The sequence below is a fragment of the Manacus candei genome, unplaced genomic scaffold (assembly GCF_025592945.1).
Source record: "Manacus candei isolate 608988 ecotype Guabito, Panama unplaced genomic scaffold, ASM2559294v1 h1tg000002l, whole genome shotgun sequence".
Lineage (NCBI taxonomy): Eukaryota > Metazoa > Chordata > Aves > Passeriformes > Pipridae > Manacus > Manacus candei.
In genome coordinates this window covers 1,420,494-1,440,880 of record NW_026138050.1, presented here as the reverse complement: position 1 = coordinate 1,440,880, position 20,387 = coordinate 1,420,494, and the positions used below count along the sequence as shown (strand labels likewise).

Here is a 20,387-nt window from a genome sequence, read left to right as displayed (position 1 = left end):
GAATTTTCAGGCCCAGACACTCAAACATCATTTAGTTTGGAGGAAAGGCAGAATCCCAACAAGTAGTTGGGCTTTACTGGGATTTAAAAACTTTATGGAGCTGAGAGGCACTCCTGGCAGTGTCATATCATGTCCCCAGGCCCAGCTGGGCCCTGGCTGTTGATCACTGTTGTGCCATTAAATATTTTCTTTGCTTGAGCAAATGCAGCCTGGACCAAGGCAGGTCTCTCACCCATGCCCACCCCAAATTTAGCACCTGAGAGGGAGAGAAGCATGATTTTAATTTGCCAGGTAGCAAATTTTTAAGGTGTAAAACTCAGACTTCAGACATGTTTACATGTATTTTATTTCAAAGACAAAAATGTATAAAATTCGGAACGACACAAACATCTCACAAGTTGTTTCTAAAAAACATTAACAGGGAGAATAACTACAGTCAAAGCCAGCAACATATAGAAAAGCCTTAATTTTCCTAGAACTATTCACCTAACAAATCTAGCAACGAGTTTAGGATGAAAATTGCTGGGAGTTTCAGTAACTGCCAGACTCCCTTGGAAGGGGAATGTTTTGCCCATAAAATTGACCTCTGTCCCTGTCCCCGGGTGGGACACAAGCTGTGCCAGCCCTGTTTGTGCTCCTGTGTCTGCACAGCCACGGCTGGAGGGAACAGCCAGGGATGAGGTTCCTCCCCAACAGGTTTTTTGTTCTCACAACCATTCAGCAGATGCAGCCAATCCATCTGATGGCCTCTCCACTACCTAAATTGATCTAAGCTGTAAAAAAACAAACCCCAAACCAACACCAAAACCTAAACAGTTTAAATATATACATTAAATATGGGGTTCAGGTAAATGACATCACAGCTGCATCATCCCATCCCTCCCACAATCCAGTAACTGTAGCTTGGGCTGCCATTGGTGACTCTGAGTCACTCTGGTACCACTTCTCTGCCCTCTGGGGTGGCTGCAGCTCACCTGGTGTGGGGAATAATGCAACAGTGACTGTGAAATGTTCAACTGTTCACATCCTGCATGGCAGAATGAACAGCTGCCTGAGGGAGAACTTACTGAATTCCAAGTGACCGCTAACTTAGGAGCTGCTGGATCCGCAGCTGCCCTGACTCCCCTGAGGAGTTAAACCACTAAATCCTTTCCCAGTAACTCCCTTCTGGCTCCCAGTCTCCCTGTGAAGCCGCAGCAGGAATTGGTGCTGCCCAAGGAGGGGATGGATGTTAGTGGGTGTATTCCTTGGGATCCAGTGGTGTCCTTGGGAAGCCACAGTCCAAGGGCTGATGTTCCCACGGGGCTCTGGTGAGGGGTGCCTGGCTCTGCCCAGGCTGTGTCCTGTCCCTGCTCTAGTGCAGGCTGGGCAGCAGTGCCTGGGCTGTGTCATTGTCCCCTGTCCCCTGTCCCTGCTCTAGTGCAGGCTGGGCAGCAGTGCCTGGGCTGTGTCATTGTCCCCTGTCCCCTGTGCCTGCTCTAGTGCAGGCTGGGCAGCAGTGGCTGCAGTCCTGGCCGTGGGCTGTGTCCCTGCAGGGCCCGTTTGGTGAGGGTGCTGCACCTCTGCAGGATCTCGTGGGCCGAGGGCCGTGCTGGCACCTTGGGGACACTCGTGGCCAGGTCGGGGTCGGGCAGGGGCGAGCTCAGGTCGGCTGTAGAGGACTCCACGAAGCCAGAGTCGTTCCTGTCCCTGGGGGTGAGGCGTGGGGACTTGGTGCCGTGCGTGGCCAGGGCAGGGGAGCTCCTGTTCTGCTCCACTTCGGGCAGAGAGCGGGACAGGTCGGGCTTCCAGCTCAGCCGGGCGCCCTGCTCGCTGCTGCTGCCCGAGCTCAGGGACGAGCTCTCTGACTCCAGGTCTGAGGTGGAGCTGGCCCTGGGCAGAGACCTGGATCTGCTCCTCTGAGATCTCCCATCTTCATTCAGGTTGAAGGAAGAGCCAGGCTGTGCCCTGGGCTGTGCCACAGCCTGCCCCCGGGGCTGGGGGGAGAAGAGGTTTGGGGTGGAGACGTTGAGCCCGGAGTTGATGATGGTCTGCAGCTTGTGGTGAGGATTCTTGTAGGGCCGGAGGCACATGGAGGGCATGTAGCCCGTGCTCCCATTGTACCTGAGGGCAGGGATGGAAGGAACACTGAGAGGAGCCCTTCGACCAGCTTGATCCAAGGGGAGGGAGCAGAGCAGGGCAGGGCCCAGCCCCATGCTGTACGTGGGGTGTGAGGACTGGGAAACCATCCCTGGCCAAGGACATTCAGCTCAGGGATGCACCCAAATGGCAAGGAGAGGGCAAGCAGCAGCTGCAGCAGGTAACCAGCTCCCTGGGGAGGCAGGACTTTGGAAAAGCCTCCTTACCGGATGAGCCACCAGCCGTTGTCAGAGCTCCTGAGCACCTCCACGACCACCCCGCTGTGCAGAGAGAGCTCATCCGCCTCCTGCGCCTCGTAGGGCTGCACCACGAAGTACAGGCTGCCTGTGGGAGGAGGAGGAGGTCGGATCTGCCCCGTGGAGAAAGTGCCCCTACCCTGTGACAGAGCTCAGCTGTGGGGCAGTGTCCCTGAGGGACTGGCTGCTCAGGGACCCCAAACTGAGTGATTTAGGTTGGACACAAGGAAGATGTTTTTTCTACAATGAGGGTGGGGAGGCCCTGGCACAGGTTGCCCAGAGAAGCCGTGGCTGCCCCTGGATCCCTGGAAGTGTCCAAGGCCAGGTTGGACGGGGCTTGGAGCAACCTGGGCTAGTGGAAGGTGTCCCTGCCCATGGCAGGGGGTGGGACTAGATGACCCTGAAAGGTCCCTTCCAACCCAAACCATTCTGTGATTCCATGGCAGAGCTGACCAGAAGAGTCAGAGCTCCAGAGATCCAGGTGGGGACTCCAAGCAGTGGTTAAAGTGGTGAGGTTTTGCAGAACTCATTTTTTGAAGGTGTCCCAGAGAGCCAGGAGCAGACTTACCCTCCTCATTTGAGCTAAAGGTGTTCTGGATGTCCTCGTGGACATCAAGCTCTTCCAAGTACGAGGCTGGGAACCAGGCAATCTGCTTGTCTGCATTTTCCACCAGCCACCACCCTACAAAGAGCAAAACACCCAGTTTTTAACAGCCTGCAAGTTGAGAGATGACCATAATCCCTGGATAAGGGACACAAGAGACAGGAGGGACATTCACTGTCCCCCCAGGTAGTGTTTGTACACAAGTACAAACACCTGCACTCCTGACACTACCCTGGCATTTGCCGGGCTATGAATCAACCTGCCCCTCCAGCCCTGACACTGAAGAATCCCCTCAAACATACCAGTCATGTCCTTGATTAACACTTCAACAATTTCCTTCTGAGCCACTGTGAACGCCCTGTTCTTGGTGTCCTTGGTTTCAAAGCTCTCGATGCAGCGGTAGCTCTGGGACGCCTGGGGAAGGGTGATGGAGATGGGCTGCTGCTTCTTTTCCCTTCTAAATTCTGATGGCATGATCACAACACTGCAAAGCAAAGTTTCGCATCAAAAACTCAGGTGGAAGGTTGAGTTTAGCCTGTTTTAATAAAATCACTTATGCAGTAGCTTTAGGCACCAGAGACGACATAAACCCAGATTAAAGCACCCAGCAGAACTTCCCTGCTCTGCTGCCCTCTTGTAACTGGTGTTTCTCTTCTACCCACATTCCATAACATTTCTGCTTGGTGAACAAAGAAAAAGGACAACTCGGATTTCACACCTGTTTTCAGGGAAGGAGGGGTCGAGGTCCTGGGTCTGTGCCTTGAAAAACTGATTCACGTCTCCCCCCTGGGAGATCCTCGCGTCCATTTTCAGCAGCTCCTGGGAGTAGGTTTCCAGCAGTTTCAGGATCTCCAGGCACCTGTTCAGCTTCCCACCCTTCCTGTGCTGCATAATCACACCTTTAAAAGAACAAAGGCACAGTTGGTGTAAGACAACAGCAGGTCTGGATGTCTTTGGGAGCAGCATCTTTTGCCTGAACATGGGGTGTCCTCACCCACCACCCTTCCTGCCCCATCCCAAACTGTACAGTCACTGTCCCTGCCTCCCTGTCCTTTCTAATAGCTCCTGATACAATTTTTTTAACATCCAAAATTTATCTTTTTTTCACATGTAAATATTTCAAGAAGGTCTGTGCAGATATTTAAAGTGCAATACTAATTTCCCAAGTGCAATTATCTAATAAAAAAGCCTTTCTGGGTTGTTCTAAGTCTGTACTAGACACAATCATGTTGATATAACCCAGTGGTGCTGTGCCAGGAGCAGGAGAGAGCTCTTAACCTGTTCCAGAGGAAAGTCAGGCTCAGAGACTTCAGTTTGTGTCCCCAGTTATGCCTGTCCTGTCCACTCACATGTTTGTTGGTCCATCAGAGATTTATTCTTACCTTTAAACCTGGGTAAACTCCTGAGGGAGCCACTCTCCATGGGGAATTTTCTCTTCAGCTCTTTCTAAAAGAGAGAAGGAGAGAACAGTGATTCCTCACAGCCCTGACACACAGCTGGGCTCCTTTGCCTCTCCAGGATGGGAATCCTGACATTCCAGGAACTGAAAACTCACTTACATGGAATTTCTTAAAGTCTTCAAATGTCCGGTAGATGAGAATGTTGTTCTGGTCTGACCAAGTCACAAACATCATGTAGTTCTGGGAAAAGAAAAGGGAAAAGAAGTGCAATTTAATCACAGTGTTCCATCTGAGATGCTTCCAGGCAATCAGCGTTTGCCACGAGCTGTGGGTTAGTTCTGGCTTCAGGCTGAGAGTATCACATTAAAAAATTCAATTAAACATTAAACCCACAAAAATATTTCCTTAAATTTAAGGGTTCCAAATGGATAATCATAAATGAAATCAGGAGGATTTTATGGCGCTATGACAGAAAGAGAGCAAAATCCAAGATAACAATTTTCTTACGGTATTAAGCCCATTACAAAAATCCCTTTGTCCTAGATCCCAAGGCTCCTAATCCCAACACTGTGGGGAATGAGCAAACACATCCCTAGAAGAGTAAGTCCAAAGCCCTCTAGTTTCCTAATTTATAATATATTTCAGGAGGAAATAAAAGCCAAAAATTATAAAAATTAACATACCTTCTGCTTTCTGCATTGCATGAAGCCAACAGCCTTCACATCCACGGGGTACCTGCTGCAGCTCATCTTCCCCACGCCCGCTCCTCCCTCACTGGCAGCTGGAGGGATGTGTCCTGGAGGGATGTGTCCTGGAGGGATGGCAGCTGGAGGGATGAGCTGGAGGGATGTGTCCTGCAGGGATATCCTGGAGGGATGGGAGCTGGAGGAATGTCCTGGAGTGCTGTGCCCTGGAGGGATGTGTCCTGGAGAGATGCGTGCTGTGCTGGAGATTGCAGAGCTGTGGCTGCAGCCAGGACTCCCCAGGTTAAATACCCTGGAGCAGGAGGAGGCAGGGCACAGGCGTTCCGCGCCTCCTCCTCCGCCCCGCCCCGCAGAAATTCCGTAGTTTGGCAAACTGCCGGGTGCCTTTTAACTTTTATCTTTCCCCCTGCTTCTAACACGCAAATAGTCCCGGCTGTGGCAGCAGGGACAGAGTTCAGGGAGCCGGGGAGCAGATCCAGCTTGTTTTATCACATCCCAGCCCGTGCTGGGAAGCGAGCCAGGCCCTGGGTGTGCGGGAGGTCACTGGGGCAGCAGCTCCTGCCCCGAGAGATTTCCGGGGACACACGCAGAGTTTTTATGGCTGTATTGCAGAGAGTTACCTGCAGCCCAGGATGAGCTCACCCCAGTCCCAAAAGCTGATTTACAATGTGGGTTGTCCTAAAGCACAAATCAGGCACCACTTGATACGTGTAATAATTGTTACAAATATTTTTTCTTTATGGCTTTGTCCCACCTGCTGAGATACTTTAAATGGATTTCTGGCAGCTTTATCAATATTTGAGTGCTCTCAGAAATTATGGGAGGTGCCAATGCCAGTGTTGTCATAGCATCACAGAACGGTTTGGGTTGGAAGGGACATCAAAGACCATCCAACTCCCACCCCTGCCATGGGCAGGGACACCTTCCACTAACCCAGGTTACTCCAAGTCCCATCCAACCTGGCCTTGGACACTTCCAGGGATGGGGCAGTCACAGCTCCTCTGGGCAACCTGTGCCAGGGCCTCCTCACCCTCACAGGGAAGATTTTCTTCCCAATATCTGATCTAAACCTGCTCTCTGTCAGTTGGAAGCCACTGATCCTTGTCCTGCCACCACATGAACAAACACGTCCCAGGGCCAAAAGCTCCTCAGATGTAAATATGGGATGGAGACTCAGCTCTGAGCACCCTGAGCACTGTCCTGCATCCAGCCAGGTGTCCATACCCTCCCAGCTCTTCCCAAGGACCAGCTCCACTTCCCAGAGGCACGGAAAGACAGGTAGTTCCAGCCCTGGATAGCCTGTCCTCTCCCTGAACCAGCGTGTGCCTGCCTCAGGTTATGACTTGGCTGATGGGCACCGAGTGATCAAACGGCCTTCTCTGTCCTCCCTCTCCCTCCTCTTTGATAAAGCCTAGATTGAACCATTTTATCATTATCACTATCATTATCATTATCACTATCATTATCATTATCATTATCATTCCTTCTGGATATCAGGCAGTAGAGTGAGGAGGGCCTTGCTTTGTGTTCCATGAGCACGTGAGGCTGCTCCCACACAGCAGGATGGCAGCTCCTGGGGGCAAAGGGAGTTGTTTTGTTGCAGTTCTATCTATTGCCGCTGGATATCTGTCCTCCATTAGAAAGGGAAAGTCATCCAGAGAGAACTTTGGTTCTGTGTGTAATTTGGTGGGAAAACCCCTTCAATGGCACCTCCAGGGCACTTCCCGGCTCAGGAAGCCAGACAGGATCTGCTCTGTGGAAAGGTGATGTGAAGCAGCTCCCTGCTCTCCCTAGCCTTGGAATTTGACCCTCCATCCCTCTGTTCACAAAGGGTCCAGCAAAGACACCCAACTCAAAGGGTGAGGATTTTATGGAGAGACGGGAAATCACTTCATCCAGGGAGTGTTATTAGAAGGTCTCAGTCTCCGGGGTGGCCAAGAGGGCCAAGCTCACCTTCATGTGGCTCTTGGAAATATCCAGGACCAAGACTATCAACAAAGCTGCTTGGATTGGTTTCCTGTCTCAGAGCAGATGCAAACCACAGTGTATTTCCAAGAGTGTAAAGGCTTAAACATGTTTATCCTGACTGGGAAAAGCCAAAGACAAAGAAAACCTTGGAGGAGCTGCAGGAAGAGGAGATGGGCAGGGAGGTTCAGAGAGGACATTGCTCTGCATTGGAAGATATGTGGCTGTCCTGAAAACAAGAGCAGGAAACAGCCTTGGTCAAAGGCTTTGCTGTGTTTCACCATTCTCAGGGAATTCAAGCAGAAAGGGAGGGGTGGAAAACATAATGGAATGTTACATAAGGGAAGGTTACATGGGGGTTTGCAATCACCCAAGGCTGGAGAACCAGCCATGCAGTTTGGAGGACCAGTTTATGGGAGAGATTGGGTTCACTGGGAGATTGGTGGTGACAGGGGACCTCAGATCAAGGGAAATATGAACAAAACCTCTCCAAATTCAGGAAGTGGTTCCTGAGAAAATGTTCTGCGGGAGCAGAGCAGAGGTGTGGGGAGGGAGGAGAACAGCCTGGCACTGCTCAGGGACATCAACCCCTCCAGTTTCATCCCAGAGGGTTCAGCTCTGGGCTCTGCAGATGTCACGGCAGTATCAGTGCCCCATCCTTGTCAAGGCTGATGTCACGAAACTGTTCCTTGGAGAATGACCTGATGAGTCAGGTCAGGTTAGCCTGGAGTGACACTACCCATGAAACCAGAGGCAGGGATGGCCAGATTCCCTCTGGAATCCTCAAGCGCTCCTCAACACATCCTCCACAACACCTGGCCGTGCCAGGGCCATTTCTGTTGGGAAGGATGCATAACCAACTGGAATAGGCCATTAATTCCACTTCTCTGCTGGATACATTTGAACTTATACAAAAACAAGACAAAACATCATTTTTTAGACATTATTAAATTTACTTTTTGAGTTCTACTACTTCCAGATTATCCTGCCATAAATCAGGGCCTCCTCATGGGTAATTATTAACAGAAGGGTAGGAGTGGTCTGCTCAGAAACTGTGACACTCCTCAAGTATTGCTGGTCACTGCTGTTTCCTCATCAATTTACACAGCTGTGAGGGCAACAGTTACTTTTGTCTTTATATGTTTTACAAGGCACCAAACAGATCATAAATGAACAGGTAATATGTGGGAGTGCACTGCCTGGCTTTACTAAGATGGAGGAAACGCAAGTTTTCCTCCATAACTTCCGTGAGTTTTCATCCTGCTCCAAGGGAGCCCTGCCAAGGTGGAGTTCTGCCTCCTGCTCCTCGAGGAGCATCACACCAGACTCCCTCCCCCAGGTTGCCCATGGTTGGGAACAGGGGGTGGTTCATCCAATGGCTCCAAGGACACCCAGGGTCACCGGGGCTGTCCCCCCTGCTATTCCCATCACAAGATCAGCTTCCCTTCCATGACAAATAAACACTGAGGGTCTGCTTTTCTTTGCATTCCAGTGTGGATCAGGAATAACCTAATCTGGTGGGTTTAACCAGATTACAGCAGCCCTGGTGGGACAAGAGCCTGGAGCAATCCTTCCCTGCATCCAACAGGAGCCAGAGTAGAGTTTGAGTGATAAGGGTGACCAAAGGCAGCTCCTCACCAGCCCCTCCACAGCTGTTTTCCAAGTCTAACAAGCAATGGCCTCATCCCAAATGCCCACACGTGGAGAAGAGGAGGAGCTGTGTTATGAACAGCCTTTAGCACATATAGAAGTCACGTCTAGGCTGGTGAGTGACCTGTACCCTCACGGCTGACAATGTGTGGGACTCTGCATCAGGGATTTCTCTTTCTATGCCCAGCACAGGAAAGGCAAAGGGAGGGAAAGGCCTCAAACCACCCTCAGGACACTGGCTGCAAGGAAGAGATATGAGAAGGCACAGCCAAGGAGGGCCCTTGCCTGGAACAAGGCCTGTAGAAAAGCTCCATCTTCCCCTCCCTCACTTTCAGGATCAAAACCTGCCCTTTACTGTTCTTGAAGGTCATCCGTGATGACACACGACCTATCAGCACCTTTAATGAAAACCCCAGCTGCTAAAAGCTGATCTTAAGAGTACAAAGAGGGTTTAGACTTTTAATAAATTGAGAAACAGACCCTTATTTAAAAAGAATACTGAAACCCCAGACACTGGAGTTGACAAAAGTCTCCTTCACCTCATGAACAAAGGAAGCGGTTGAACTTTCACACAGGCTGGGATGAGAGATTTTGTAGTATCTAAACAAGAAGAATGTATTTTATTTCATCCTAATTTCAGCAGCTGCTGCAGGCTTTAAAGCATTTTTCTGTGGCCTGTGGGATCTGGTTCAGCAATCCTCAGAGATCCTATGATTCCATGACTGTGCTTGTTTTCTACAGACCCTTATTCTGCCCTTTCCATGAGCAGCCAGCACATGGAGAGGGGATGGTTCTTTGGACACTTTCATTCTCCTCTCTGTTCCAAGCCTGTCTCTGCTTTCCTCTGCCACGCTCCCACCTCAGCACAAGTCCCACTCCCTTTAATCTGCAGTATCCTGGGATGGATCATTCCTGGGGCATCCCTGGTTATTGCCCACCAGGACTCAGTCCCTGCTCTGGATCACTGACAGCTGATATAAAATCACTGCATCCCATCAAACTGCCTGAAACCTGGCACCAGAGGGCTCCTTTTCCATGAAAAGCCCTTGGGATGCAGCTGCCCAGCCCAGGGGGAGCCCTGCCTGTTGTGGGAGGTTTGTTTGCTGCCTGGGGTGTGTCAGATGGGCTCTTGTTTACCAAGCGCTTGTTGCAATAATTTCACAGCTCCTTTGTAAAAGTGGCATATTTTCCTGAGGTCATGCAGAGGACAAAAGTGTGATTCAAGAGAGAATCTTCCAGAAAGGGTAAGAATGTAACTTAAACCACTGCAAGAGAAAGTTTCCTTTCATTGCATCATTTTCTACAAAAAAAAAAAAAAAAAGGTGTTTGATGAGTGTGTGGTCCAAGGTCAGCACAGTGAGTGAACATGCTGGGACTCAGCCATGGGATGTAAAAGGAGATGGAAGGCAGGGTGGAGTTTCCAAGGGGGTTCAAGGCCTGCCCTGTGTGTTCCCAAACCCAGTGGGGGAAAATCCCAGCACCGCCAGTACAGCCAACAGCAACTGCAGCAAGTACCAGGGAACTCGGGAAAAATCTGTTCTTACTTCATGATAAATATAGTAAAGTGATAGGAGAAAAGATCACCGTGTTCCTTCCAGATTAGTCAGAGAAGTGCTCGTCCCACTCCTCCCCTTTCCTCATTCCCCACGCCATCGATGAGCAGAGCATGCAAAGTGCCTCATCTCTCCCAGGGATTCCACCAGCAGTGCCTCCAGTCAGAAGTTCACTGTATTTCAGGGCAAAGACAAGACCTTTCTGTTCCTTGCCCCCTTCAGAAAACAGGGAAAGCAATATTTAATCTTCTCTCAAAAGCCTGGTGGGGAAAAGAGTAATGTGGAAGGAGAACTAAGTTCATTAATGATTAATTCTTATCAAGTCAACGTAGCACCTGTTATCTGAGAATAATCTGTTCCACTGACTGAGACTTCTCGTTCAATTGCTTTGACTTACTTCTGGAAAAAGGAATCACCCCTAATCAGAGAGATAAGGAAAAGGAAACATCAGGGGTACCTGTCCTGTATGGGACAAGTGATTTTAAAAGCTCAGCCCTCATAACAACAGGGTCATTCATTTTTAGGAGGCAAAAACGGGAGTAAGATAAGGAAAGACCCTCAAAATCCACACGGGAAACAGCTACAACATTTTTAATGGACTTCAAATAGCATCTCCTTCCTAAAGCAAAGGGTTCTGCCACCGCCGGACATTTTGTGGTTTATTTATCAGGAGCACAAAAAGAAATCCCCAATTTTGTTGTTTTGTGCTCAAAATGCATGAACTGATTCCAGGGATGCTCAGAGGGAGTCTGGGAAGGAGGAGACAGACAGGAGCACGACACAAGTAGGATTGGCTGAACCAACCTGCAGAAATAATTTGGGTTTCTCCCTATCCCTGCCATTGCCAATACATACACCACTGCTCCTGGGTTCTCATTTTAATCAGCAAGAGGATCCACACATGAAAACAGCACAGATTTTAAAATGATGAACTGCATCCCTGGGTACAGACCAGGGCCTCAGTTTACCCCGTGCTCAGTCGTACACCTCAGACTGCTCTGAACACATCTCAGTAGTTCTGGATGGATCTGAACAGAGATCAACATCCCACCCGCTGGCAGTGAGGCTCCTTCCTCACGACTGGGACATCAATTCACGCTTTTGAGAAAGTTTGCAGGTGATGTATTTCTTGTACCCAAGCAGAACTGATCACTATGATTCACTTACCTGGAAATACACGTCATTTTTTTCTGCTGCTGTTTCCTAGTTGGCTGTAATTTCTCAGACAACTGCGTGACTAATTCCTGGTGCTGGCTTGTCACTGGTTGGACTTTAGGCTCAACTCCTTACGTGTAAATACAAGTCAGCTTCCTGCTGGTGTATTCCCCTGGAGAGGGAAACAGTTACATTCAAGTGGAACTACCTAAAAACTGTCACAAAAAACGTGGGAAGAATCCTGAGAGGTACAGGGTAAAATTTTCCCCTCAAAATATCACAGAATCACGGAATGGTTTGGGTTGGAAGGGAACTTAAAGCCCATCCAGTCCCACACCCTTCCACTACCCCAGGTTGCTCCAAGCTCCATCTAACCTGGCCTTGGACACTTCCAGGGATGGGGCATCCAGAACCCCTCTGGGCAACCTGTGCCAGTGCCTTTATTTAAAACTTTAAAGAAATTACTGAATAGTCAGTGGTGTTTAGGTTCCCAAATGCTGAAGGCTGTGAGAATATTAGTCCTTTTCCCAATCCACAAATGAGCGTCCTGGGGTCACTGCTGACAAAAGAGCAGTGTGAAGTCTCCTTGGGATCATCCCTCCTTGTGTCTCCTCTCCTTGGAGCCAGCCCTCCTTGAGGCCATCCCTGCTTTGCTCAGGGGTTCTATTTAAGCTGGAACCTTTGCTTTGCTGAAACCCACTGTGGGGATCCCTGTGCCATGGCTTTTGCAGGGCTCAGAGGGCCAGGGAGGGTGTCCAGCCCCATTCCTTCTTCCTTCCCCAAGCCCCCACTGTCAGCTGCCTGTTTCCAAGCACTTGCTTAGCACGTGCAAAGATAAGAGCAGCAGATCAAACAGCTCTTCCCCTGAGAAAGGCAAACACACCTTTTCGTTTTCTGCAGCTCAGGTTTTACTGGTGCTTCCTGGTAGTCACTGTCATTGCCCTCTGTGTAATTCCATTCCAGGCACGGATTCAGCAGCTCTTAGGAATGAGGCACATACTCAGGAAGCTGCAGTGAGCCCGGTCTCACAGACCTCAGTGACTGAAAAACAGGGGCTCTGTTGGCAGCACCTGCAGCAGGAGCCCTGCAAGGAGCCGCTCTCAGCAGGCGCCTGGGCCGAGGAAACCTTGTCTGGCAGGGCAGGATGGAGCCTTTGCTCCCTGCCCGGGAAGCACCAGCTCCTAGGAGGGATCATGGAATCACAGAATGGTTCGGGTTGGAAGGGACATCAAAGACCATCCAATTCCCACCCCCTGCCATGGGCAGGGACACCTCCCACTGGCCCAAGTTGCTCCAAGCCCTGTCCAACCTGGCCTTGGACACTTGCAGGGATGGGGCAGTCACAGCTTCTCTGGGCAACCTGTGCCAGGGCCTGCCCACCCTCACAGGAAGGAATTTCTCCCTAATATCCCATCTGTGTCAGAAGTTTGTTTGGTAACAGGCCCTACCACATTCCAGCTCCTAAATCAGTGCTGGAAGCAGAAGGTCAGGTGGGTTAGGGATGTCCAGGGGGGAGCAGGAAGGAATGCTGCCATATCCTTCTGCTCTGCACCACTTTCCTTCCTTTGGATGGAATTAATTTGGCTCTGAGCTCAAATTCAATTAGAGACAGTAAAGTGAATTTCCTTGCTCTGATTTGAATCTGACCATCTCTCCTTTTTTCCCTTTGAAATCCAAGATGATGCTGGCCCTGAGGGCAAACAGACAAAATTGGGAGCACCTCTCCCTAAAGATTCAGCTCTGCTCCTACAGCTGACCAGGAAAGGAGCAAGGGGAGCAACACTGAGCAGGGATCTCTGTAACCAACAGCTTCTTTCCAGGTTATGAGCTTTTTATTTTCTAATAAAAATGCTTATATTTTAACTAACTTCATAAAATAAATCACTAATGAGGAAGCAAAGTCTGTGAACTGCTAAACCAGGAGATTGCTGCAATTTGAAAACATTTCTGCAACTATTTAATTGCTTGAAGACCAAACAATAAAACTGTGTAGGAAATTCCCTGGGTCTCTATCTTTTTTCCTGATTTTACAAAACAAATGAGGTCGATAGCATCATTTAAAACATTTACTGGTGCTTAAGGAAAACAGATATAAAAATGTTATCCCCACTTGACCGTTCCTTCATGTGTGAAATGTAGCTTTATAGTTGTCTAGAACTGTAGACAAAGCCATTCCAGCAGTTCCTGTCAGTCACTCACCTGGCTTCTCCCTCCCTCCCGAATATCAGCAAAGAAATGTTCTCATAAAACTGCAAATAAAATTTTAAAAAGGAGCACGGGTACATAGGATGGAGATCCAGACCATCAGCTCAGTGCTCCACAGAGCAGGAAACAGCTCAGCCATTTCCACCCGAAGCACACCAATTGTTGAAATCTTTTTGAAGGCAAGTCCTTGAGGGATTTCTCTAAAATGATGCTTTTCCTACCAAACATTTACACCATGCTGTGTTGAATATATCATATATACACATATTTATTTACATATAAAATGATATTTTGGTCCATCCTGGACATACATTTATTTGTGTTAAATAAAATAATCATATTTTTCACTTGACATGAAGAGGAGAAAAGTGGGAGTGGCTACAAAATTCACATTCTGGAGCACATTTCCCACAGTGGGAGACTTATCTTGTGATCCCAAAACCTCTAATGGCAAGCCAAAAAGAAGGAAGAGAGGAAGTCTGTGCTGGTCTCCAAGCTTTCATCCTCTGACCCCCATCAAGAACTCTGTAAGGCCACTGTGTCTCAGAGGCTGGATGCAGGATGTGCTGCAGGTGGTCACATCTGCCAGACTACAGGATAAAGAAAAATCAAAGTGCTTTTAACATAGTGCCAAGCCACAGCTAATTAACCTTTCCAACTGGAAAGACCCAGTTCTGGAGCTTGATGGGTGCCAGACCATCTCCCAGGAGCTGGGTCACCATCCCCATGTGCTCACAAGCCTGTGGCTCTCTGGGAATAGAAGGAAAACTGCCAAATGTCCACTCTAGATTGAAGGTCTGGGGCCAGGACTGGGCTCTCCTTCACTCTGAGCAGCCCAACCCCTCCCAGCCACAGGCGAGGGCTCGACGTGCCTGCCCTGGGGTGACACGTGCCAGTGCTCTCGGAAGGAGGAAAATCTTTCCTTAATACAGATTAGCACGTGACAGGTGTTAAAAACATGTAGGATTTCATATGGGCGTGTTCCGATAGAGATGCACGACTCGGAATCGAGTTATCCACTTGTTTGTTCATTAAATCGCACTGTTGATTGTATGACTGTGCTGGAGATAATGCTGAGGTGCCACTGGCACGTAGGAGAGCTCTGCCACACACAGTATGTACATACTAAAGAATCCAAGAATCCCAGAACAGCTGGGGTTGGAAGGGACCTCTGGAGACCACCCAGTCCAACCCCTGCCCAGGCAGGGTCACCTGGAGCAGATGACACAGGGACTGTCCAGGTGGGGTTGGAATGTCTGCAGAGAGGGAGATTCCATGACCCCCTGGGCAGCTGTTCCAGTGCTCTGCCACCCTCCAGGGAAAGAAGCTCTTCCTCGTGCTGAGGTGGAACTTGAGTTTTAGTTTATGGCCATTGCTCCTCGTGCTGTCACTGGCACCACTGAGCAGAGCCTGGCACCATCCTCTGGCACCCCTGGAGATATTTGTCTGGATTGATGGGATTCCTTCTCAGCCTTTCCTTCTCCAGGCTAACCAGGCCCAGCTCCTGCAGTCTCTTCTCATGAGATACTCCAGACCACATATATACATATACGCACATACATACGTACATACATACATATATATATTTTTTTTTTTTGTGCTCAGTTCCTCTGGGAGGAACCAGTCCTTGACATCTTCAGCGGGGACATGGTAGACCTCCCTTCACACTCTCAGCGGGGACAAGGGCAGACCTCCACCACGCTGAGGGGGAGAAGATGGAGACCCCTTTCATACTTCCACTGAGGAGAACCCTGTCCCCATCCCCTTCCACCCTGAGGGGGGGACAATGGCTGAGGCCCCCTCACACCGTCGGCGGGGCCATGGCAGAGCCCTCTGCACACCCTGAGGGGGACATGAAGCCCCACCACACCTGAGGGGTGACGTGAGGTGAAAAGCGGACAAGTAGAGGTGGGAGGCTCATGTGAAAGAAACCCCCCTCCGTGTTCTCTTCAAACACAATATTTAAACACAAAGTTTGCTGCTGTTTTGGTAAAAAAACCTCAAACAAACAAAACCAAATAAGCCCACAAACTAGCACTCGGGCGCGGGCCGGGCAGGGCCGGGCCCCCTCACACCGCCCGGGCGCCAATGGCGCCGCCCCGGCCCGTGCTGCACCGCGCGCCAACATGGCGGCGCCCGGTGAGGGGCGCGCGGGCCGCGCCTCCGCGGCGTTCCCGGGCACCGACAGCGGCTCCTTCCCTTTCCCCTTCGCCGCCCCGCACGGCGCGGCGGGCAGCGCGGCGGGAGAGCCGCCCAAGAAGCCGTGCCGAGCCTGCACGGATTTCAAGAGCTGGCTCCGCGAGCAGAGGAAACAGGCGGCCCCGGGCGGCGCGGTGAGGAGCGGCTTCCCCGCGGGAGGGGCGGTGGGAGCCTCCCCGGGCACCCCGCGGGCGGCTGGCGGCCCTCAGCCCCTGCAGAGTCCTCTCAGTCCTTCATCCTGCCCCCCCAAGTGTGGGGCTGCGCGAAGGGGCCCGGGACAGGGTTCTCCTCAGTGGGAGTGTGAAGGGAATGTCCATCTTCTCCTCGGGTGTGACGGGAGCTCTGCTCTTGTCCCCAGTAATAGTGTGAGGGGGGATCTACCATGTCCCCAATGAAGGTGTGAGGGGGCTCTGCCGTGTCACCCCCCTCAGAGGGTGTGAAGGAGGCTCAAATGAGAGTTCGAGCTTCTCTGAGAGTTTAGGGGGGCTCTGCCATGTCCCCAGTGAGGGTGTGAAGGACCTGTTCCCCCATCTCACCTTCCCACCCAGCGCAAAGGGGCTGTTTCCCCCCCAAACCCCGGTGTCCTCTCACAACCCTCTCTCCCGCTTCAGGAGCTGGCGGTCGCGGAGGAGAAGGAGCCCCCGCCAGACTGTCCCCTGGACAGTGAGCAGCTGGGCCGCAGCACCTGGGCCTTCCTGCACACCATGGCTGCCTACTACCCCGACCGGCCCTCCGGGACCCAGCAGAGGGAGATGAGGGACTTCATCAACCTCTTCTCCAAGTTCTACCCCTGCGAGCACTGCGCTGAGGACCTGAGGGAGCGGTGAGTGCCCTCAGCGAGTTTTTGAGGATCCGAGGGAGAAGCGAGTGCCCTCAGAGCATTTTTGAGCGTCTGAGGGAGAGGTGGTTGTCCTCAGTGGGTTTTTTGGGTACCTGAGCGAGAGGTGAGTGTCCTCAGCAGGTTTTTGTGCTGAAGGGGCTTGCCAGACATGCTGGGCTGCCGCAACTGTTTTGCATATCAGCAATGCATATCCTGCATTTGGGGTTTGTAGCTACCTGAACTGGTTTCTTCCATTATTGCATCAATCACAGGTACACTTAGTCAAAAAACAAACACCTGTCCTTGTGCTGTTGGGTTGTCTGTGTCATTTCCAGTTACCAGGACCAGGCAGTGAATGAAGCCAAGCTGCAGCTGTCAGTATTGTATAGATATTTAGTGATAATTACTGTGCTCTCTCTGGGTTCTCTCTGGGACTCTGTGCCTGCTGTGGGTACTGAATTTGGTGACTATGAAGAAGTAACATTTGTTTCTTCTTCCCTGCTTGCAGATTACGGACAAATCAACCAGACACGAGCACCAGGAATAACTTCTCCCAGTGGCTGTGTCTTCTTCACAACGAAGTGAACAGGAAACTGGGGAAAGCTGAATTTGACTGCTCCCGTGTGGATGAGCGCTGGCGGGATGGCTGGAAGGATGGGAGCTGTGATTAACCTGGAGGGGCTGCCTTGGGAGCCCAACAGACCAATCCAACCCTTGTCAGGGCACTGCAGGGAGACATGAGAGTCAGTGACTGTGCTTGTGTGTGTGTGACACTGAAAGGTGAAAGGAGATTGGAAAACCTTATCCTAATGATATTTTGATACATGATTACACTAATGTGTTACCTGAGGGACTGAGGCCTTATGTTTGGCACAGGAATTGCCAGAAACCTGTGAGATTGAGTCACTGAGAAACTTGGGGAGACCTTTTCATGATGACATTTCCTGATTTTAGGGGCATTTTCTTAGAATTCATTTTCCCTGAACACAGTTGTGTTCTCTGCAGGCACTACCCTGATGTTTTAGAAAATGCATCTGATTAATTGTAATTTTCATTTCTGTTCCGATAGAGAAAACCCATGGCTGGGTTTAGTGCCAAGTCTGTACCCTCAGATCTCTCTTTCCAGAAACTCCAATGTTTGTTGTTAACCTTGCATCCAGCTCCTTTGATAAAAGGCCTGGGGGCAGGTACATTTAATTTAAATACTAAAATCACGGAGCCTAGATTTTTCATTTTGGTTTTGTGTTTCAATTTATCATGTAAGAGGCCATTGCAGAAAGGGAAACTAAAGCATCTCCTCATCTGAGAAATGGAACAAAGTATCAACAGGGTGAAATTCAGATGTTTTAAGTGAATTGCTAATTTTCTTTGAATCCAGAAGTGATTTGGTGATAAGTTCAACTGAACTACTTATTCTTAAAGCAAATAACCTCTTTGTTTCTGCTGTGAACCTTTGTCTGGCATGAAAATAGCTCGAGACTGATGACTGTGATGAAGCATAGTCAGCTTTAATTATTCTGAGATTAAATTCTCGATTGGTACTTGCTGGCCTGGCACATACTCTGGTGTAATCCTCAGCTAAAAATCTCTCTAGAAAAGGGCTTTACAAGCCCCTGGAAGTACCTGAGTCCTGCTGAGGACTATGATGTCAGCTTTATGTCATCTTTATTGCAGAGGGGACTCACAGGAGCCCCTCAGGTGGGTTCCTCGGTGGGAACTGGTCAGAACCCAAACCCTCTGTATTTCCCTGAGTCAGCTGTGCTGCATCACTGTGTTGGTAAGTGGGAATGTCAGACTCCAGAGGGGTACCACTATAAATCAGTTACCCCACAATGCATAAAACACAGGCCTTTATAAAAGGAGACACCTACAGAGTCCAGATCATTTCAAGTTCCTCACGTAGGTCCTGATCTGATCCCTTCCTGCACTTCTGGCTGGGAGAAGTTTGCACAAACCCTGACAACAGCAGGTTTTTTTCCTTCTGTGCTTCCTGCTGAGGTTTTGTTGCACGTTTTAGTGAAGCTTCCTTATTTCACACCCCCCAGCACCCCTGTAACTTTACCCTTGCTTTCCTAGTGAGCATTAACTGGAAATGTTAATGGTGTTGCTGTAATTGGAGTGATGACAGCTCTTGTCTGAGACTTTGCTCCTCACACCTGTGTGTGGGGCTCTTCAGTGGTTAGAAAACCAGTAACAACTTTGGAAACACATTGTAATGGTTTTATGGCACAGGCAAGTCCTTTCAAGTCAGACCTGTTAAAACAAGATGGGACATTTTATGGACTGGTGACTCCTGAACTCTTTATAAACGTCCCTAAACACAACCCCAGCCAAAGTGATGATAAGGTACTGCAGGAGGTGTGAGATCTGTCTTATGATTGAAGGTATCACTCAGTTTATTAGAAGTGCTCAGAAAATTTTCCTCTCAGCATGTTGAGATTTTTGGAACAAATAAATCCCAGCCAAGATTTGTGTGTTTTTGGTAATAAACTCAGTCCCCAAAATGAAGCACACTGGTATGCACTAGTGGGGAAGGGACCAACAAAAAAGCATTTACTAGGACTGTAGGGAGGAAAAGGAGTGTGAATCCTGCTCTAAATCAGGGGGAGCAGCAGTGGCAACACACAGTTTTGATCACCTTATGTGGTTCAGGGAGGTGGGGGACATGAGTGGGAGGAAAAGTGTGTCCTGTCCTGGCAGGGGTAGGGAAGAGCCTTAAAACTGAAGTTGGCATCTCTAGCAAATGCTTCCCAAAAAATGAGGCCACCAGCTGTGGCTGCCAGGATGTTTTTAGGGCAGTTTCTATCTTTGCTAAGTGGCCATTTGGTAAAATCTGTGCTTGCACTCTGTTCTCTCATGTTTTTAGCTTGGCAGAAGAGCTTTGACTTACACATTTCTCAGGCATATCCTCAACTCTGTGGACTTGACTGTGTGAGGAGAGGGAGGATTTGTTTTGCTGCTCATTTGTACCACAAGTTTTAATTTTAGGTAAGGAATTTCCACTGGAGATACTTGTACTCATGTACAGAAAATAGTGAGTTCTCTAAATGCACTTGATTAAATCTAGTTTTAAAAATCTCTGTATTCAAATTATATTTCCCGTTGATGTAAAAATAATAAAGCAACTGAGTTCATTCCTGATTCCTTCTCAGTGGGTGGTAGGAAAAGGGATTATACTGTGCTGGTGTGTCTTACCTCTGCATGCCAACATATTCCAGTTATATCTCTGTATATTTATATGTACAGATATATACTGTTGTATTTTAGCTTGATGGCTCAGGTGAGGTTCTGGGATTCTGTGTGGATTGATCAGACAAGGTGGGGCTGCTCCTGGTCCTTTTCTGCTGTGCTGCTGAACTGATGGAATTCTCTGCAGGCCAAGAAGCTACAAAAATTCAGGGATTTTGTACACCGGGTCCTGTCAGGTTGGAGTTTGGTTTTATGTGGGGACTAGCGGGAATTTTGATGGGATCCCAGGATTTTTTTACTTGCTGACAGTGTTAAGGGCAGTGTTGGCGTTGGGAGCAGCACAGATCTTGCTGATTTGGAGCAGGGTGGCTCAGGACATTTGTAATTTCACCTCCACCACACGAGCATGCACATCCCATCCCATTTCCCAGGAAAGGGAAGCTGCTTCCTTTCCATACGAGGAGCCCTTGTGAGGAGGAGCAGGGCCAGGAGCAGGTGCTGCCCACGGAGCTCGTGGGGCCTTGCTTGGGAGCTGCTCCTGTGTAACAGGTACCTGACTAACCTTGCA

General features: G+C 49.7%; 2 protein-coding genes across 2 annotated transcripts; one reads left to right on the top strand and one right to left on the bottom strand.

Annotated features, from left to right (window-relative positions):
* Positions 1 to 194: 194 nt before the first annotated feature.
* On the bottom strand, positions 195 to 11,758 carry NOXO1 (NADPH oxidase organizer 1). The gene is made up of 9 exons (XM_051778350.1): positions 11,419 to 11,758; positions 5,063 to 5,233; positions 4,539 to 4,619; positions 4,362 to 4,425; positions 3,698 to 3,878; positions 3,282 to 3,463; positions 2,944 to 3,057; positions 2,346 to 2,463; positions 195 to 2,103 (listed from the first exon to the last, which is right to left on the bottom strand). Exons 2-9 carry the CDS (start codon positions 5,126 to 5,128, stop codon positions 1,479 to 1,481), a joined length of 1,431 nt encoding a protein of 476 aa, XP_051634310.1. The 5' UTR covers positions 5,129 to 5,233; positions 11,419 to 11,758; the 3' UTR covers positions 195 to 1,478.
* A 3,941-nt stretch (positions 11,759 to 15,699) lies between these two features.
* Positions 15,700 to 19,764, top strand: GFER (growth factor, augmenter of liver regeneration). Its single transcript, XM_051779245.1, is given in 4 exon segments — positions 15,700 to 15,727; positions 15,730 to 15,944; positions 16,422 to 16,633; positions 17,139 to 19,764. Coding segments are annotated over 4 exon segments (618 nt in total). The 3' UTR covers positions 17,302 to 19,764.
* The last annotated feature ends 623 nt before the right edge of the window (positions 19,765 to 20,387 follow it).